Source organism: Lithobates pipiens, unplaced genomic scaffold (assembly GCF_037356315.1).
Source record: "Lithobates pipiens isolate NorthernLeopardFrog02 unplaced genomic scaffold, aLitPip1_a1.2 Scaffold_16, whole genome shotgun sequence".
NCBI lineage: Eukaryota > Metazoa > Chordata > Amphibia > Anura > Ranidae > Lithobates > Lithobates pipiens.
The window spans coordinates 105,355,275-105,375,349 of NW_027507748.1; the positions used below are offsets into that span (position 1 = coordinate 105,355,275).

At 41.6% G+C, this 20,075-nt stretch overlaps 1 protein-coding gene and 1 pseudogene across 1 annotated transcript in view; both read left to right on the forward strand.

Moving 5' to 3' along the window:
- The window catches only part of NIT2 (nitrilase family member 2), a 28,477-nt gene extending 9,356 nt beyond the window's left edge, over positions 1 to 19,121 (forward strand). Inside the window, exons 5-10 of the mRNA XM_077480201.1 lie at positions 1,013 to 1,106; positions 4,811 to 4,885; positions 5,135 to 5,213; positions 10,159 to 10,257; positions 13,941 to 13,996; positions 18,299 to 19,121. Coding sequence (XP_077336327.1) covers positions 1,013 to 1,106; positions 4,811 to 4,885; positions 5,135 to 5,213; positions 10,159 to 10,257; positions 13,941 to 13,996; positions 18,299 to 18,390 — 495 coding nt within the window. The 3' untranslated portion in view covers positions 18,391 to 19,121. The remainder of the gene's footprint in view (positions 1 to 1,012; positions 1,107 to 4,810; positions 4,886 to 5,134; positions 5,214 to 10,158; positions 10,258 to 13,940; positions 13,997 to 18,298) is intronic.
- LOC143986365 (U2 spliceosomal RNA) lies at positions 7,058 to 7,139 on the forward strand (annotated as a pseudogene).
- Positions 19,122 to 20,075: the final 954 nt, after the last annotated feature.

Genomic DNA, 20,075 nt, shown 5'->3' on the forward strand with positions numbered 1-20,075 from the left:
TTTGTAGTTTTAAACAGGTAACCAGTAAAGGCGTTTAAAGCGTCACTTATGGAAATTTTTAAGTACTGTAGTTTTTCACCTTTCTATGAGGGTGCGCAATTTTAAAGTGTGACATGTTATTTATCTGTTTACTCTACGTAACATCAGCTTTCACATTTTACAAAAAGATTGGGGTAGCTATTGTGTTTTTGTGTGACATGTGACATAAAAAATTCCAACAATCGCCATTTTATTCCCTAATGTCTCTGCTAAAAAAATATGTATAATGTTTGGGTATTATAAGTATTTTTCAAGCAAAAGATACTGATTTAAACCTGTAAACAAAAAGTTCCCCGAAAAAGCCCGGTCTTCAAGTGGTTAAGCTTGATTAGCGTGGGGTTAGAACATTTTCGGGAGATTTTCCTTAATTTTCTGTCTCAAGATACACAGAATTTTCTCTCTCCTAAGCAACTGTCACTGAAACCTGTGTCCCCATCACAATTTTCTCTTCTAGTCCCAATAAAAATGGTCATCAGAACAAACAGACAATGAAGATCTCCTGTGGGGACACAGACACCAACAAAAACTGTCAGAGGTCCTTTCGCTCTTCTTACCTTTTCCAAAAAATTTCTTTGGACACTGTAGATGCAGGCAGCTTACACCTTTGTTATTCTTCAGATTGATCCGTATGTCCTCGCAGAGTCCCCTTGAATTCTAAGCTGGCTATATATGCCGTCCAAGTTGAGATTACGCCCCATCTTTTTCTGATAGGAATCCCTGCCTCTTGTCATTCAAAAGTCAATTACCAGAGTCCCTATTTCCCAAGTTTCAGTATTTGAGCGACAGGCGGTAGGAATTAGTGCCAGAGGGGGTGGAGCCCAATTTCTCAGGTTAGATCTTGCACTTTCAAGGCAATCTACCCATGTCTATTTCACTGAGTATTTCTGGGTGTATGTTGTATACGTTTATTGGTAATTTCCTTTCAGGGTGTTTATGATGACCATTTATTTTATTTTTATTTTTTAATCCACAGATCCACCTGTTTAATATTGATGTTCCAGGGAAGATTAGATTCCAGGAATCGGAAACGCTCACCCCTGGAGAAAGCTTTTCTGTTTTTGATACACGTATGTTGCTTTTTTATCAGTACTGCAGCATACCCTCACTTCCATTGTCTGCGCCTTGTCCTCTGCTGCCATTTTCCTAAAAAATAAAAAAATAATTATTCAACATAAACCCTAGGGACAGGAATGAGACCACCACACACTGATGGCATCACTGAAGTCAAGTTTATTCCATAAAACAACCCTAGGACTGCCCCCTCTAATGCATTTCAATAGCAAATGCAATAGATGCACCTCTATTGTTAAAATTATTAAAGTGCTTTCTATGCAATAAGGTGAAAAACCTTCTGTATGCAGCTTCCCCCCCCCCCCCCCCCCCCCGATACATACCCAAGCCTGATCTCGACCCAGCAATGTGCACAAGAGCCGAGGCTCTCTCGCTCCTTATTGGCTCAGATACAGCAGTGGGAGCCTTCAGTGGGAGAGGATTTTGTCATGTGTTATTGTCATTTCTTATAAACTCTAGGGAGTTAAAATGGTTGAATAAATAATGGAATAGGATCTGGGTGTCCCCGTGGTCATAGACTAAACAAGACCATTCAATGCCAGTCTGCAGCTTCTAAAGCTAGCAAAATATCCTCTGCATTGAAAGTGGCATAGACCCATGAAAGAGACAACATTTTCCTTCTAATTATTAAAGATTCATCTTGAATATGTAGTTATGTTTTGGTCACCCACTCACAAAAAGGATATTCTTGGACCAAAACAAAAGTAAGGGATATGGGAGACTTCCACTATGATGAAAGACTGAATTACTTTTACCCACTTTTTAAGGGGCAGTGGCAGCCCATGCATTGTGGGTGCACGGGTGCCGCCCACCCAACACCACTACCGCACACCCTATCTATGCACCCAGTCCCTTTCAGGACGCTGGGAGAATTCCTATAGCGAGGATGGGGGGGGGTTTGAAGCACCTGATTAGAGCCAGAGGCTCTAATAGGCTTCAAAAAAGGGTGGGCTTGGGGCGCAGAGCGCTATATCCTGATCCCACCCAGTTGTGTTAAGATAGCGAATACATTTTCGCTATTTTCACACTAAATCTTCTCCCCACCAATCAGGAAGTGGGTTTGAGACCTGTTTCCCGATTGGCAAAAACGTTAGGCGATCCTATTGGATGGAAAAATCAAATTGTACCAGCGCTCAAACTTACCCTCTTTTTTCCCTTCCTTTATATAGTTATGGGTACGCTGCAATCCCAAATCAAATCCCCTACTTTGAGGGTTACGGTAGATGTACAATATGTATATTGGGGGATTGCGCCTCCTGTTCAGTATTCCCCCCCATCTAAATAATAATAATGCCAAAAAATTTGTGCCAAAAATAATTACTATACCCCCTTAATATCAAAACAGTGATATATATGTATAACAACGTCTCTATTAGCACCCAGAAACAAAAAAATAAATAATAATATATAGTTCTTCAAATGCAATGATTAATTCAACGACTCCAGCTATATCATCTTAATCTTCATTTATCTTCTATCAAAAAGATCCACAAGTGTCACCAAAGAAACCCAATCTGTGTCACCGTCACCCAGCAGAATGGCCACTCACCAGATGTCACCAAATGGTAGGCCTTCAGTTCATTAAACGGATAACCAATCCTCAATGCACTTCTCCCGTTAGCAATTCCTCAATGTCCGTAAATTCATATAAAATCAAATGGAACCAATATAGTGTAAAACCGTTTTCATCTTTAATAGAAAATCAATAAAAACATATTGCACTCACATTTCAATGTGTCTATCAGCCGACACCAAGCTGTTCCAGCAATGAGAAAACCACATAGGATAGGGCAAGCCAACGATGTTCCACAGGTGGTGATCTACTCCTTCCACTAAACCGACCTGTTCCTGGCTGATGTTTCAAAGATATGTCTCCCACAGCTCCTACGCGTAGGAGCTGTGGGAGACATCCTACGCCCTATGCCCTATCCTATGCGGTTTTCTCATTGCTGGAACAGCTTGGTGTCGGCTGATAGACACATTGAAATGTGAGTGCAATACGTTTTTATTAATTTTCTGTTAAAGATGAATACGGTTTTACACTATATTGGTTCTATTTGATTTTATATGAATTTACGGACATTGAGGAATTGCTAATGGGAGAAGTGCATTGAGGATTGGTTATCCGTTTAATGAACCGAAGGCCTACCATTTGGTGACGTCTGGTGAGTGGCCATTCTGCTGGGTGACGGTGACACAGACTGGGTTTCTTTGGTGACACTTGTGGATCTTTTTGATAGAAGATGAATGAAGATTAAGATGATATAGCTGGAGTCGTTGAATTAATCATTGCATTTGAAGAAATATATATAATTTCTGGGTGCTAATAGAGACGTTGTTATACATATATATCACTGTTTTGATATTAAGGGGGTATAGCAATTATTTTTGGCACAAATTTTTTGGCATTATTGTTTAGACGGGGGGGGGGGGGGCAATACTGAACGGGATCCTATTGGATGCCTAACGTGGAGCCACTGCCCAGACCCTGCACCCGCTAGCCTGGAGCCACTGCCCAGACCCTGCACCCGCTAGCCTGGAGCCGCTGCCCAGACCCTGTACCCGCTAGCCTGGAGCCGCTGCCCAGACCCTGCACCCGCTAGTCTGGAGCTGCTGCCCAGACCCTGCACCCGCTAGCCTGGAGCCGCTGCCCAGACCCTGCACCCGCTAGCCTGGAGCCGCTGCCCAGACCCTGCACCCGCTAGCCTGGAGCCACTGCCGAGTCCCCACACCCGCTAACCTGGAGTCGCTGTCTGGAACCTGTAGCCACTGCCTGCACCCAGCCATGCTGGATGACACCCCCATTTATCTGGATCTATCTATCTATTCAGGTAAGTACCAGACCAACCGGCAGATGGGAGGGGAGGGGGGTGTTAGTTTCACACCACCGGGGGGGGTTGGTTGGTTGTTTACTGCCCCCCGAACAAAAAACCCACCAGCCGCCACTGTGAAGAGGGATTTTGAATGCTATATACTGCTGGTCAAATGTTTTACAACACCCCCATTTCTCTAGTTTTTATTCAAATGTATGCAGTTTATTCTCTCAATGTACTCTGAAATTAAACCATTTCAGATAGAAAATGTAACCATGGATTCCCTTTGTTTAAGTTTCACGAATAGCTGCAGCTGCTGACAGCCTGTCACTGCAGTGTATGGGCTCAAAGGCCGCAGCTTTCCATGGCTGTTCTACATGGCAGTTTTTTTGTTTTTTTAAAGTAGAATTCCAGGCTACCACCTAGTCTTAAAAATCTGTACTTGCAGGCTTTTTAAAGGGATTAATTATGGAAAAATGTGCATGTATTGCAGGCGTATTTTTTTTTTTCTTCTTATTTTTTATTTTTATTTTTTTCTTGATGTTCACTTTAATTGGGCAACCCTCGGTAGAGGAGCATGTTTCAGGGCAAAGTGTGATGAGATTATAATATAGACTTTGCAATTACAAAGCAAAGCCGTAATTCCAAAATCCATTTATTTTCCAAGTCAGTGACTGAGAGAGTACTGAAATCAATGGATCGGCATGACAGCCAGGCAACTAGTATTTTCAGAAAGAGAAGTCCGTAATAGCCATCTCCATACTTCCCCCTGATAGAACCTTGTCACGTGTTCAATAGAGCCAATGCACTTGACGTACACAAATATTCTATACTTCTTCTTTTATTTGGTCGTTTTTGAAATAACGTTCATCTCATCATTTTAACAGCCTATTGCAAGATTGGAGTGGGCATCTGTTATGACATAAGGTTTGCTGAACTCGCCCAGATATACACAAGGAAAGGTACCTCTGTCTTTGTACCGTTATTGATGCTTTGTGTGATATTTATTTATTCTAAAATCTTTGCACAATCAACATTAGATTTACCAAGACTATGTAATATGAGGACCTATATAATCTATCGAATCAATTTATATCCAGTCAGGCAGGTTCTTGCCTTGCATAGTAGTTGGTAGATATAAAAGAGATTGTACAATCAGATGCTAAGGCCTCATATACTTTAAGCAATATTACTGTATTAATATTTACCAGGTTGTCAGTTATTGGTATATCCCGGAGCATTTAACATGACGACAGGACCTGCACATTGGGAGCTGCTGCAGAGAGCACGGTATGTTGAGAGGCTCTACATCTCTATATCCTTAGAACGTTTTCTGGGGAAATATTTTTACGATCCCATGCATTGGAAGTGTTTGCATTACCAATCATGCCAACAGCTTATAGTGCGTATTAAAAAAAAAAAACATTGCTTTTGGCTGCAGTGGTCCTTTACAAATTAAATGTTAATGTTGGTGATAAATGTCCAAGGAATTCTTTTAGGTTTAATTGCTATCTTCTATTTTTTTTTTTTTTGTGCCTCGATTCCTGTCATGTCACCAAGACAGGGAGAACAGGGTACTGATTCCCCCCTATTAGATACTTTTACCGATTTGTTCTTTTTATAAGAACAACTCTACTACTCCTTTATGGGAAAGTACATAGTCTTTTACAGCTGATCAGGTGAGCATACAGTTGAGGAGCCTTAAGGCAGGAAAATAAGCAGGACCTGATGGCGTTAGCCCCAGGCTACTTTGGGCATGTGCAGACCAGCTGGGGAGTGTCCTTCAACGGGTCTTTAAAGCGGAGTTCCACACAATTTCCCAAATTAACCACCAGACACTAACACCCCCTTTCTGCCCAAGCCATTTTTCAGCTTTCAGCGCTATCGCACTTTCAATGACAATTGCACGGTCGTGCTACACTGTACCCAAAGAAATGTTTTATCATTCTCTTCAAACAAATGGGTGCACAGGAGTGGCTGTTCTGGGATGCCGTCATATGATGGCATCACAGAACCAGAGCTGCACCGCTCCGCCATCATTTGATGGTGGGCGGGCAGCAAGCAGTTAAGCTTATTACCAAGCTGGCATAATATACATAGTCAAATGGCAATATTTTTTTTTTTTTCCTAAGGGTTCCCTTTTTATGCAGTATTAATGTGGTGTTTCCTGTGTCAGCCACCCGCCTGTATCGCCGTCATATCCGGAATTGTCTTCTGGAGAGGCACACTGTCTCCTGGGAGCTATGAATCAATCTTCCCAGGAGTCAGTGTGGCTAGCCGCCGCTAAATATCGCGAGATCCCGAAACTGGAAGTGACGCGATGATGCCAGCTGGAATGAAATCTGTGTGGTTTTGTTTTTCTTCGTTGCCATCACAACGGGGCAGGCACTTCCGACGATGTGATGTGTACATAATGTGCATGCGCGGGAACGGGCAGTGCATGCTGGTAGCTCAGCATCACCGTATCCCGGAACTGGCTGCTTGTAGGCTTCACATGCCCACAGGCAAGATGACAACTGCCAGTAGCACAGAATATAAGTTCTTTTTTACATATGAAAACGGACATCAGGGGGTAATTTTGAAAAAAACAAGTGAGTGGAACATTAACATTATATGAACTTAGGAATTTTGGAAAAAAATAAATAAATATGATTGGATGTTGGAACTCCTCTTTAACCTTAGTCTGAGTCTAAAGGGTCCTATCTTGTCTCTGTGTTAAAAATACCATGTCCTTGTGGCTCCAAGGATTATAGACCAGTGGCTTTGAGCTCCCACATCATGAAGACCTTGGAGAGAGAGACTTGTTTTACATTAGTTACGGCCCATGGTTAGCAAATGTTTAGACCCTTTGCTGTTTGCATACCAGCTAAGACTGGAGGTTGAGGATGCTATCATTTTTATGCTAAATCACACGTATGCACACATGGATAAGCTAACAAGCACTGTGAGGGTCATGTTTTTTAGCATCTCCTAAACTTTTGATACTATCAGGCCAGATCTCTTGGGTGAGAAGCTAGCAGCAATACAGGTTGATGTTTCCCTTGTGTCATGGATTGTAGACTACCAGACAGCAAGATTGCAGTATGTGCATTTGCAAGACTGTTTGTCAGATAGGGTGATCAGCAATATTAACCAACCTTTCTTGGCCTTTTGGCTAAGATCAAGTGTAGTATCTGTTCTTATCAGTTGCCAATAGGTGGCGCTTGTTTACCGTCCCTGTTCTACGGCGAGGTGGAGCAGGGGTGGCGGTGGCTATGTAAAGCCTGTTGGTGTAAAGGTGACCCGGACTGGTTTGTAGCCGGTTCGGGAAGCCTCCTTATGGGGGCGGAGAACCACTGGTCGGCGCCAGGGGAGGGGACCCTGGCAGACCGGCTTGGATTGTGGCAGCTTTAGCCCCAGTCAGTTTTTTCGGGAGGGAACGCTTAGCTCTTCTGTTCCAGCAGAGGGGCGGCCTGTACCTTCCGAATATAATTAGGTAGGAGTGACGGGAGTGAGGGTTTGACCTGATGGCAAAGGGTCTCACTAAGCTCGCTGATCTCCATGCCTTTCTGGCTGTGGTGGGGGCTGTCGGGGATGCTTTTGTTGGAAAGCCCATGGTGATGTGCCCCTGGAGTGGCAGTCCAGGGGTGCCTTATTCACTGTGCGTCCGCACTTTGATTTTGGCACCTAGGTCACGTCACCATTACACGCTTTTTTTACACCTGCCTCTAGGGCCCGGCCTTTTGGCTAGGACCAGAGGAATTTTTGATTCCTGGCCGGAGGGCCGGCCATTGTATTGCACAATGGCCACTTTTCACTCTCCTTTCCACTATCCCTTCCTCACTTTTTATTTTATTTGTGTGTGTTTTGTCACTGTTTGTCACTTCACGTTTTGATTAGTAGGGTGTCGGTCCTCGGACCAATCCTGAACGTCTTGTGGGAGAGCGGACATAGGCCTTCTGGCTTGGTCCAATCTCCATGAGGGGGGGCCTACCTTCGGGGAAGCCCCCACAGTACCAAGTACCTAGGAGGTTCTGTTTCGGCAGTCCTCCCGGGGAAAGGAGGTCTTCCGGTTTCGTCCGGGGACCACTTGTTGAGTCTGGTACCTCAGTCCCCGTCTGGAGCCTAACGCCCCGGGGGATCAGGATATGGTCCTTCTTTTGGAGGACATCAGGCACCCGTCTGCACTTTTTAGTGTTTCACTCTTTATGTGTGTGCACTTTTTTTATGCACCGGGTGGAAGTTTTTTTGGGTGAGTTTGCACGCCATGGGCTTTTTCAATAGAAAAAATCTGTTCTTATCAGTTGTCAAAGGAGGCGCTGTTCCATCCCTATAGAGAGGGTTTGGCCAGCACTCTCCAATGGTGTAATTAGCACCTGGAAAGACGGTTTTGGTAGGGTTCACGCCGTGCTGCCCAACGGAAACTGGGGGCCGGTGCATGATCGAGTCTGAACCGTCTGGAAGGGTGCTCCTGGTGAGGATGGGTGCCGCTACTGGTCTGACCCAGAGGGTCGAGTACCTGGTCTTCTGGCCTGGATTGGGGTAGTTCTAACCCCGGACAGTTTTTCGGGAAGGAACACTGGCTCCTCTTTTCTGGGTGGGAGGAGCGGTTAGTACTTCCTGAATGTAATTAGGCAGGAGTGATGGGAGCGACGGTGGAGCCTGATGGCAAAGGGCTCTCACCAAGCTCCCTGAACTTCATGCCTTTCTTCCTGGGGGGGAGGGGGCTGCTGTGGTCCGGACCGTTGGTCAGGGCAGTCTTAAAAGCCTTTGGAGCATTGCCCCTGGAGTGGCAGTCCATGGGTGCCTTAAAATCGCTGTGAGTGAGGGTCACTTTGATTTTGGGCACCACGGTCACTGCACCAATAGCACGCTTTTTTAGCACCTGCCTCTTGGGCCGGGTCTTTTGGCTGGGACCAGAGGATTTTTTTATTCCTGGCCGGAGGGCCTGGTCATTGTTTTACACAATGGGCACCTTTTCACCCTCCTCTTCACTATCCCTTCCCCACTTTATTTAATTTATTTTTGTGTGTATTTGTCAGGTTTTTATGTTTTGTCACTGTGCACTGTGTTGAGTAGGGTTGCAGGTCCTCAGGCCTGTCCTGAAAGTCTGGAGAGGGGGTGGACATGGCCTTCTGGCTTAGTTCGCCCTCTCTTTTCTGGGGTCTCCCTTTGGGGGAGCCCTACCTAGTACTTGGGTGGGTCTGTTTCGGCAAACCTTCCAAAGAAAGGGGTCCATCTGGTTTCGGCCAGATGGACCATGTTTTAAGTACCCTTGTCCCTGTCAGGAGCCTAATGCCCTGGGGGATTCAGGGCAAGGCCCTCTGATTTCAGAGGGCTTGTGTAACCATTGCACTTTTTGTGTCTCACTCTTTATGTGTGTGCACATTTTTTTGGCACCAGGTGAAATTTTTGAGTGTGTTTTGCACGCCCCAGGCTTTCAAAAAAAAAAAAAAAGAGCCAACCTGCCACAGTAAGACTATGGTGGCTGGTCTTAAAGTGGTTAAAGAGTGAAGTTCCACTTTAATTTAAGCTTTAGCCAACCTACAAAGCATCACTATACAATCAGTCTTGTAATGTAGAGATACAAAGACTTGAGTATTAATTTCAGTGTCAGGAAAGCACAGTAATGACATACAAAGACATACAAAGACCTAGGCCACATAGATCCCACTAAAATTATTTGTAAGTTGTTCATACATGTTACAGTCTGAATGTACTCTTTTGGAGATGCTACGTGAAGGTCTACCTATATATGCATATGGTTAGCTTTGTTTCGTGGAATAAAATACTTTGAGAAGATTGACAAACAGAAGCAGTTGAGGTGCTTAAAGAAATGAGGAACCATCTGTAGGTTTATAGGTCCCTCCATGACCCTGACTGACATTCCTTGGCCAAACTTGCTTGCTTGAGAATGTTATAATGGCTGGGATGGATTTTTCCAGCAGATCGCTGTTTTCCCCCAAAGTACAGCCAGTGCCAGCAGTGCTACCCTTCCCCAGCAGACGCAAATGAGAAAGATTCCTGAATGCTTCCTTACTAATTGTTGGAGTAAAATGTACACGTGTATAGTGGCTGTTGCCTAATATCTGTAGCAAAGAAAGGGGAGGATTGAAATTAGAAATTGATAAATGAGACCTTACCATGTATGATTCAGGCTGCATGCGGGGAGAGGAAAGGGCATTACTAGTCCAGTGTGGATATATATAAAGAGATGATATAATAAAATCTGTAAATCTTGTCTTGTTATGTCTAGGGCTTTGGACAACCAAGTCTACGTTGCCACCGTGTCTCCAGCCAGAGATGAAAAAGCCTCCTATATAGCTTGGGGACACAGCACCGTGGTCAATCCATGGTAAGTAAAATATTGTTATTTGACAAACAGAAGTGCAACTTTAAAATACAAAAAACCCATAAAAAAAGTAAACTCTATTGACTGTAATGCAATTGCACATATTACCTGAATATTTTACCAACATTTAAATATTAAGAAAAAATATAAGGAAAGCCTTTTTCCTAATTTGTTTTTCTCTTTCAGCAGCTTAGTAGATGCCCCTTACTTATTCATATGCGGTAGTGGAATACATGTTTAAACTTTAATGTGTGTGCTGTTATTATAGGCTCTGGATGGAATTGTGTTGCCGATTTAGAAATGGCCAGCAGAGTAGTGATAATTTTTGATGTCAATTTTCGATTTGGTTTTAGGCCCCTTTCACGCAGGCTTTCCAATCAGGTCCTCCTGTCAGTTTTTCAGACGGTCCTGATCAGATGCTCCATTCACCTCTATAGAGCGTCGGATGTTGGCGGTGACATGTTCGCTGACATCATCTGATCCTGTCTGTGAAATCCAGACAGATGGTGACTCTATTTTCCATTTTTGTCTGGGCGATTGGATGGGATCAGATGAAAATGGACAGGCGGTCTGTTTTCATCTGATATCTCATAGAGGAGAACGGGGGCTCTGACAGGTCCATCTTAGCACAGTAAGCGGAGATGGACCTGTCATCCACCTGCTCAGCAGGGATCAATGGTATCGATCCCCTGTTGATCAAGCAGAATCTGTATAACAGACAAGCTCATGTGAAAGGAGCCTAAGTCATAGTCTTTTGACTAAAATGCCATTTTAGTTTTAGTCGTATTTTAGTCATCTGAATTGTTTTAGTCGACTAAAATAGTGTTAATTTAGTCGACAAAAATATTTTAGTTGACAAAAATACCACTGGTTGTGGGGCTCCTGGTCTGTATGCAGTCCATCATCTGTGAAAATCAAACTGGTCATAAGCCTCAGGATGCCATCAGATCCCCAGCACAGCATTGCTGCCTGCCCATAACTTTATATGCATTCTTTTGCAAGCCTTGCCCCCTCCCACCTCCTAAAAGTTCATTTTGGCACTGATGAACATACACCAACATGTAACACTACCAGGAAGAATTGGAACTTGCTGGTTACACCGTACAGCAGCCTTGATCTGTTGTAACTATGTGATTGCCGATTAGAGCTTTGGATCCGCTGTGGAGATCTTTGGTGTGCTGGTGATATTTTTTGCTTTAATGTAGGGTGGATTTGATCTAAATCACAAGTAAAAAGGCTTGATTTAAATCATATTTTTTAAGAGCAACTGTCATCTCTGTCCTGCAGAGGCTCCTCCTCTGACCCACTGTTGACTCACTGACAATCCCATTCACTTTAATGGGACGGCTGGTGATGCGGCAGTGACACAACAAGGTGAGGGACGTGGCGGCAGCAGGTGAGCGGATGCCCGCTAACAGGCGTTGCCGTGATGGATCTGAAATGACATGTGCTCTTTAAATGTAAGGACTTATTCTTGCTGGTAATTAGAATCTTTAATATTTGCAAACAAAATGAAAGTTTCCTATTTAGAATACTAACTGTCAGGTTAGTAAAACAGCGATATCAGAACTGACTCAATCATACAGTTTGTAGTGTACATAGAACAATGGGATAAAGGAATATTCCTGAACTTTGTTTCATCTCATGGTTACTGTGACATTGTGTGAATGCATCAATGCAGTATATGTTATCTCAGCTTGCAGAGTTTGGATTCATTGAATGAGTTTACCAAAAATGAAAATATTGCAGAATATACAGCCTCATGCTACATAAATAAGCACCATTTCATGCTCAATAAACCAAATTATTAATGTATCTTAAATAAATAAAAAAAACATCTTTTAGATACTCCAAAAGCATTTTATTAAAATCTGATTAAAAAAAATAAAATAATAATTGATTTATATCTACCCTGCTTTAACCACTTCCCAACCAGCGCACACCGATATACATTGCCAGAATGGCACGGGAAGGCAAATTGGTGTACAAGTACGTCCATTTGTATTTGCCACCCTGCTATCGGCGCGCACGCGTGCCAGTCTGGACCCCCGTGAGTGGACATACTTAACAAACACAATTTCACAGACCTGTCAAGCCAGCAATACTATGCATGAGCAATTGAATATCTGTAAAGTACATACGGGTTGGTTCACACCAGGAATCACATAGAAAAGCACTATGCATTCCTGTGCAATTCACATGCAAGATAACAGTAGCCAAATGGATGTTTCCCCATTGCCCCTTGCCTGCCCTCTTCTCTGTACACTAGCTCACTATAATTTTATTTTATTTTTTTATGATCCTTGTCAAATTTGTTTATTGAATTTTAACAATTTAGTATACATAAGTACAGTACATATGGTGGTAGCAAAAGAAAAGATCACATATATGGTAATAATGTTGAGTTGTAGTTCCAACATAAACTAAAAGTAGTTTAACTAAAACAATTTTAGCATGGATATAAGTGCCGGTTCACACAGGGGCGACTCAGATCCGACTTCAAGTCGCCCCAAGTCACCTCAGGTCGCACAACATGTAGAAATCAATGTAAGTGAATGAGAGCTGTCTTAATACACACTACTGAAGTCGCTCCGACTTCAGAAAAGGTTCCTGTACTACTTCAATCCGACTTGTAGGCGACTGGTACCCATTGATTTGTCTATACGGAGGCGACTCTCAGAGAATTATCAGCTCTCAAAAGGAGTTCCCCCCCCTGAGAGCTCATTCTCTGATTGGCCACGGCAAGTCGCCTGGCCTGGGGCGACTTAAAGTGATGTTTTAAGTCGCGTCCAAGTCGCGTCCAAGTCGCGTCCAAGTCACGTCCAAGTTGCCTCCGAAAGTCGTGCTGCCCCTGTGTGAACCGAGCCTAAAGATTGTGTCATACATTGTATAAGAGAGGATAAAATCAACTTAGACTAGGTTAATATAAGATGTCCTCAGAAAAAAAAAAATAAAAAGGTCTTAATTTGTATCAAGAGTATAGTTTTTAAATAAAAAGAAAAATAAAGAAATTTATTTTTTAGAATCTAAAATCTTATACTACGCGTTGGAACTATGTACAATTGGAAAAAAGTAGAAGAGAGAAAGAATATAAAAGAAAAAGTACTCTTAGGTAGGAGAAAAAATTGATAGGGAAGAAAGAAATGAGCGGCGGTAGGGGTCCCCGGGGTAGTACATGGTAATAAATACATACCATAAATGCAGAGAATGGAAGTATTAATCGAGATTACCAAGGTCTTAGTAGGGAAGCATCAAAATTGGAAGGCAAAAAGTGAGTCATCCAGGGATTCCATATATTGTCAAAGTTGGTTTTTTTATCTTGAGTTCTAGCCTGTGTTTTGGCATGGATCATTGCTTGATTGACTCTATTTTTACTTTCAGCAATTATTAAGAATGGGGATTTCCAAGCTTTGGCAATTGTTTGTTTCGCGGATGTTGTGATCTGTAATAGGAGTTTGAATTGGTGGTAAGAGAGAGTGGCCGGTTTTAAATTTAAAAGTGCTATTGTGGGATCATTGATAGGGATTTCAAACAGTGTTTTCACTATGATTTGAATACTCTGAGCTTTAGTTTGGCATATAAACTATGAACAGAGAAGACAGAACAAGAAATCTAATTTATGACTATGAGCTGTTACTTCTCAAATGCCTGAATTTATCAGTCTGTGTATTTGTGGTGTTTTTCAGGGGAGAAGTCATTGCTAAGGCTGGGGCAGATGAAGCCATCATTTCCACAGATATAGGTAAAGAATGTTCTTGGTGTGTTCAGTGTGAGATATCGGGATCCTCCATGATGATGCACGTTTACAGACTCACTTCTGCCAAAGTATTAATCTACCATTTTACCAGTGACACATATATGAAATATTCCTGATAGCCCCTCACTGTCATAATCGAGGTAAAGTGTACCCGAAACATTCACATTAAAGGGGTATTAAACCCCAAACCAAAAATGTAATATAATGCAGCCTAGAGCTGCACGATTAATCATTAAGAGTCAAAATTGTGATCTTTTTCTATTCCCGATCTTCAAAACAGCATGTCACAACAAGTGCAGAGAGTTCTCACAGCTGGGGAAAAAAATAAAAATCCAGGCAGCCTGCCAAGTTTAATCACAACACACCAATAAGTAGAAATAAAGTATCTTTTTGTTCTTTTATCAAAGGAAAGAACTCCTGTGTGTAAATGAGGGAAGTTTAACCATTTAAAGACCAAACCCTTTCTGACATTTGTTGATTACAAGTAAAAATCATTATTTTCTGCTAGAAAATTACTTGGAACACCCAAAAATGATATATTTTTTATTTTTGCAGAGACCCTATAGAGTAAAATGGTGGTTGTTGCATATTTTATGTCACACCGTATTTGCACAGCGGTCTTTCAAACGCCTTTTTGTTCTTTTTAAATACACTTTAATGACTTTTAAATAAAAACGTAATAGTAAAGTTAGCCCAATTTATTTGTATAATGTGAAAGATGTTACACCGAGAGAATCGTGATCTTTATTCTAAGCAAAAAGATTGTGATTCTCATTTTGGCCAAAATCGTGTAGCTCTAATGCAGCCTACCAATCATTAGATGTGGTGGCTACATCAGTTTTCTTTTATTTGGCTTTTCTCCCCTCTGTTTTAACCTGGTGATCTGACCAGTAACACACCTCCTGTATTAGTGTGATACAACTCTGCAGGTATGTGCACAGTAGGCACAACTGACAGCATCATCGTCAGTCAGGGGGAGGGCAGTGTTAAATTTATTAGTAGATTTAAATACACTAAACAAATTGAAGCCAAACGTCAGCTCACACTTCATATTCATTTACAGCAAACATTTTTTTTTTTCCTTTTTGGGATAAAGGCTTTGCATGAATAAATAAAAGCTGATCGTTTTAATCACCTCTGCCAGTGTTAAGTGGGTTGTCTTATCCATGTATACTGAATCATTGTGTTGGAGAATCTAAAAGAAAAAGTGCAGCGTGTTTGAATTTGGTATCACAAATTTTAGTGTCAGCAGCTCACATATATTACTCCCGAGCACAGAGATTCTCCCTTCATTATATCCTGCTGGAGAGCTTGAGCTTCTGAAAAACAATAGACTTGCTGACTGGATCACCAGATGAAAGGAGAAAGAAAGCTCATCTAAGAAATGGTAAGCTGCAAAATACTAAAGGATTGCTTTTGGGTTTAATACCTCTTTACATAGAAGACCTCCTAAAATGATACAACGTTGGACTTCAAAAATACGTATATGTTCGTCTTCAGAATAATATATATGATTGATGGATAATCATAGGCCCCACATTTCTTATATCCTTATATAAAGGAACAAATTCTACTTTTGGTGTAGACTGTGGGACTTTTTTTAACATAAATGAAAAATATATATTATTACATTGTCAAGATAATATTTATCATTCTTGACCCATGTAGTAATACATTTATTATTTTTTATAAAAAATGTTGCCATTTGTGTTTGGCACCGCAAAAATCTCAAAAGGAAAATGTGTTCCTTTTTTCATTTGTCACCTAATTCCTTTTTATCATTTAGACCCGGTTCACACAGGGGCAAATTGTGAGGCGACTTAGCCGCCTAACAAATCACGCTCCTTTCTGTACAATGGAACTGTTCTAATAGGAGCGACTCAAGTCGCTCCAACTTAGAAAAAGGTTCCTGTACTTCTTTGGGGCGATTTCAGAGTACCTTGCATTGACTTCTATGCAGAAGTCATTTTGCAAGCCACGCTGAAGTCGCACTGTACGGGGCGACTTCAGAGTTGGGCGACTTTGAAACCGCCCCTGTGTGAACCGGGTCTTAAAGTGGATCTCCAAATCTGTTGAGAAAAAAAAATCGCCTCCATGATGAATTATACAGTGGAACCTTGGTTTACGAGTAACGCGGTTAACAAGCGTTTTGAAAGATGAGCAACTTTTATTTTTTCTTTATTCTGACCCGGTTTGCAAGTGTTGTCTCACAAAATGAGCAGAATTCAAGCTAATGGGGTGTGCAGTACCGCATCTGGCCAGAGGTGCGGGGTTGCCAGGGACACTCGGAGCGGTTCGGAGCCATTTGGAAATACTGTTTCCAAGCCTTTCCGAGTTCAGCCGAGCTGTCCCCGAATATTTCTGAGGCTCTCCGGCACCCCCCACCTCTGGCCACATGTGGTATTGCATGTAATAGAAGTTAATGAACTAATTATCTTTGACTTCTATGGGGAAACTCACTTTGATATGCGAGTCCTTTGGATTACAAGCATTCTCCTGGAATGGATTATGCTTGTAATCCAAGGTTCCACTGTACACTGCAAGGATTTTGGTAAACTTAATTGCAAAACTTCACCTTGCTTCTGTTCTGAAAATATTAAGATATGTCTGCTAACTGAAAGGGTCTACCTAAAAAACTGATCTGCAGGTACAGAAACCTACATTTAAATGTATTCCATACTAGCCACAAAGGATAAAAATCAAAGTCTGTGTGCAGCAAATGCTTTTACAAAACTGATATTACCTTGTTAAAGTAGCAAATGCATAAGCTGTGCTGTACATAGCCTGTGCAGAAAGCAGAGCTGTCAGAGGGACCCAACAACTTCACTCGCTACAGGCTGCCTACAGAAAACCACAGGAGGGGGCGAAGACCAGACCAGCTACCCTGCACAAGGAGAGAGACCAGCAGTGACCCGTCTGCATTACAGGAAGCTCCTGCACATAAGATAACGTTCACGCTGGATAACAACACAGAGCTAGAAGAAATACACAAAGAACACCAGATAAGATTACAACAAGCATTTTGTATTTATATATAAGCGGTGGAGGCGATCGCGTCTTGTCTCCTGCTTGGTATGGAGACGAGTGAGGGGAAGATGGCCCCCACCCGTCTCCATACAATTGCTGGGCGGAAGTGACGTCAAAATGTCACAGCTCTTACATTTTTTTAAATTACAATTTTTTTTTTTTTTTTTTTTTATTGCATTTTAGTGTAAATGTTAGATCTGAGGACTTTTGACCCCAGATCTCATATTTAAGAGGACCTGTCCTGCTTTTTCCTATTACATTCCTTGTAATAAGAATAAAAGTGACATTTTTAATTTTTTTTGAAACAGTGTAATAATAAAAAATAACAGGTAAAATAAATAAATAATTTTTTTTTTTTTAAACGTGCCCTGTCCCGCCGAGCTCACGCGCAGACGCGAATGCATAAGTGAGTAGCGCACCCATATGAAACCAGTGTTCAAACCACACATGTGAGGTATCGCCACGATCGGTAGAGCGAGAGCAATAATTCTACCCCTCTGTAACACAAAACATGCAACATGTAGAATTTTTTTAAACGTCACCTATGGAGATTTTTAAGGGTAAAAGTTTTTCGCCATTCCATGAGAGGGCGCAATTTTCAAAACGTGACATGTTGATTATCAATTTACTCTGCGTCACATTATCTTTCACAATATAAAAAAAATTGGGCTAATTTTAATGTTGTCTTTTTTTTTTTTTTTTTTATTCAAAAAAATTACTTTTTTCCAAAGAAAGTGCGCTTGTAAGACCGCTGCGCAAATACAGTGTGAAAAAAAGTATTGCAGTGACTGCCATTTTATTCTCTAGGGTGTTAGAACCCCTAAATATTATATATGTTTTTTTTATAAGTAATTTTCTAGCACAAAAAAACATGTAAACACCAAAATCTCAAAACAAGGCTGGTCCTTAAGTGGTTAAAAGAGACCCTGTCAGCAATTGCATTGCAGTGCATTCATCAGACCCTTCAGATTTCAACACTTCTTGTAATAATGTATGCCTGTGTCCCCTGCCATGAGGTGTGGCTTCTTCTATTGACCCATACACAACTGCTGAGTCCTGATGATGTGGAGGCCAGAAGAATGTGTCACAGTGCTCAGCTGGGGACAATGTCATCTGTCAGTCCAAAGGTGTTAAATTCAGAACTGATTGACAGATAATTGTACTAAAAGTTCTCTTTAACAATACAAGGCTGACTGCCATTTAATCATTACAGTACTGTGTATTTCATCTTCTACTATATATTTATTTATTTTTTTTCAGACTTGCAATACCTCGCTGATATCCGTCAGCAAATACCAATTCATAACCAACGTCGCCATGATCTCTACAGTGTGGAAGAGAAGCCCAAATAAACTCCTTGGATGTCGTTTTTCCTTTACACAAATTGTATTCCCGGTCAGATCAGTGATTATTTATAAGGAGTATATAGGTCATTGGAAAATATATGTGTGATTTAAATGTGAATTCTCTCACCGGTTAAAGAGGAGCTCCAGAGTTGCCATACCTACAGTACCTTGATCATCCAGAAGAGGGCTACAGTCATAATGCATCCCCGGAGTGTTGGGAGATATTCTAATCTAATTCATCACTGTAATGCAGTGGGAAACTTTGTACTGCGTCCTCACAACCATGTTACAGACTAGCGAAAGGGCTTATTTAGTACAACAGAGAGGAATATGAAAAGCACATTATTTAATATCAACTAATGAGCATTAATATTTCTGGCTACTTGAACTGAAGAAAGGAAGAATACGATTGGTTGGTATGGTTCTTTGCATATTTGCCATATGCGACTTTTTCTTCCAGTCAATGCTAGTTCTCATTTCCTCCAATAGATAGAATACAGCCTTTTCTTTCACATTTCGTTGTCCATGATGCTCTTTTTTCCCATACATTTCATGTTCAATGAAAATACAAGTATGTTAAGTGCCTTTTATACAGTGGATGATTTTTTTATACACCTGGTTGTATTATTTCTCTTCACCTCTGAAAGTCTTCTCTGAATAGATGGCAAGTTGTGTGACAACATAACCTCTGTATTCTCTGATTACCAACTGTTACTATTAAAATGTATATTTTGTGCTGAGGATCTCCTTATTTCCCATTAAGTTACATGTGCAGGATCATTTATCAACACGTCAAAACCTCATAGGCTCTATTTTTTGAAGGTACAAATACAGGGAAACTAGTGATATCCACCAAACCCTATTTAGTTAGAAATCGCCTAATAAAACAACTGAACAACTCATGCCGTCATCTGTGGTGATGTAAGGGGTCAGCGCCATGTCTTCAGTTGTTTCACCATCCATTACTACAGTCTGGAAATAAATTCCAAATGGAGTTCATATAAATGTATATCCACCAGTTGGAAGATGATTACTTGGTTGCATAAAATTTAGATCCACCATGTGACAGCTTCTTGGACATGAAAGGTGGAGACTGGTGGACTTCATAGCTTTTCAGCCTTCAGAAGTGATATCTTCATTCCATCACATCAACTCTGTTCCTGTACACCTTACTGTCTTAAGCTTGACATACATGACCCCGATTTTGGACATGGAAATTTGAGAAATGGGTGGCCCTGTTGACCCATTAACCACTTCAATACCAGGCACTTTCGCCCCTTCCTGCCCAGGACAATTTTCAGCTTTCAGCGCTATTGCACTTTGAATGACAATTGCGCGGTCATGCAATTCTGTACCCAAACTACGTTTTTATCATTTTCTTCCCACAAATAGAGCTTTCTTTTGGTGGTATTTGATCACCTCTGGGGTGTTTTATTTTTTGCTAAACAAACTAAACACTGATGGGCACTGATATGTAGCATTGATGGGCACTGATAGGTGGCACTGATGGGCACCAATAAGTGGCACTGATATGCAGCACTGATGGGCACTGACAAGCTGTTGTGATTGGCACTGACAGGAGGCACTGATAGGTGGTACTGATTGGCACTGACAGGAGTCACCGATGGGCAGCACTGATGAGGTTCTGACAGGTGTTACTGTAGGTCACTGATTGGGATTGTGGTGGGCAC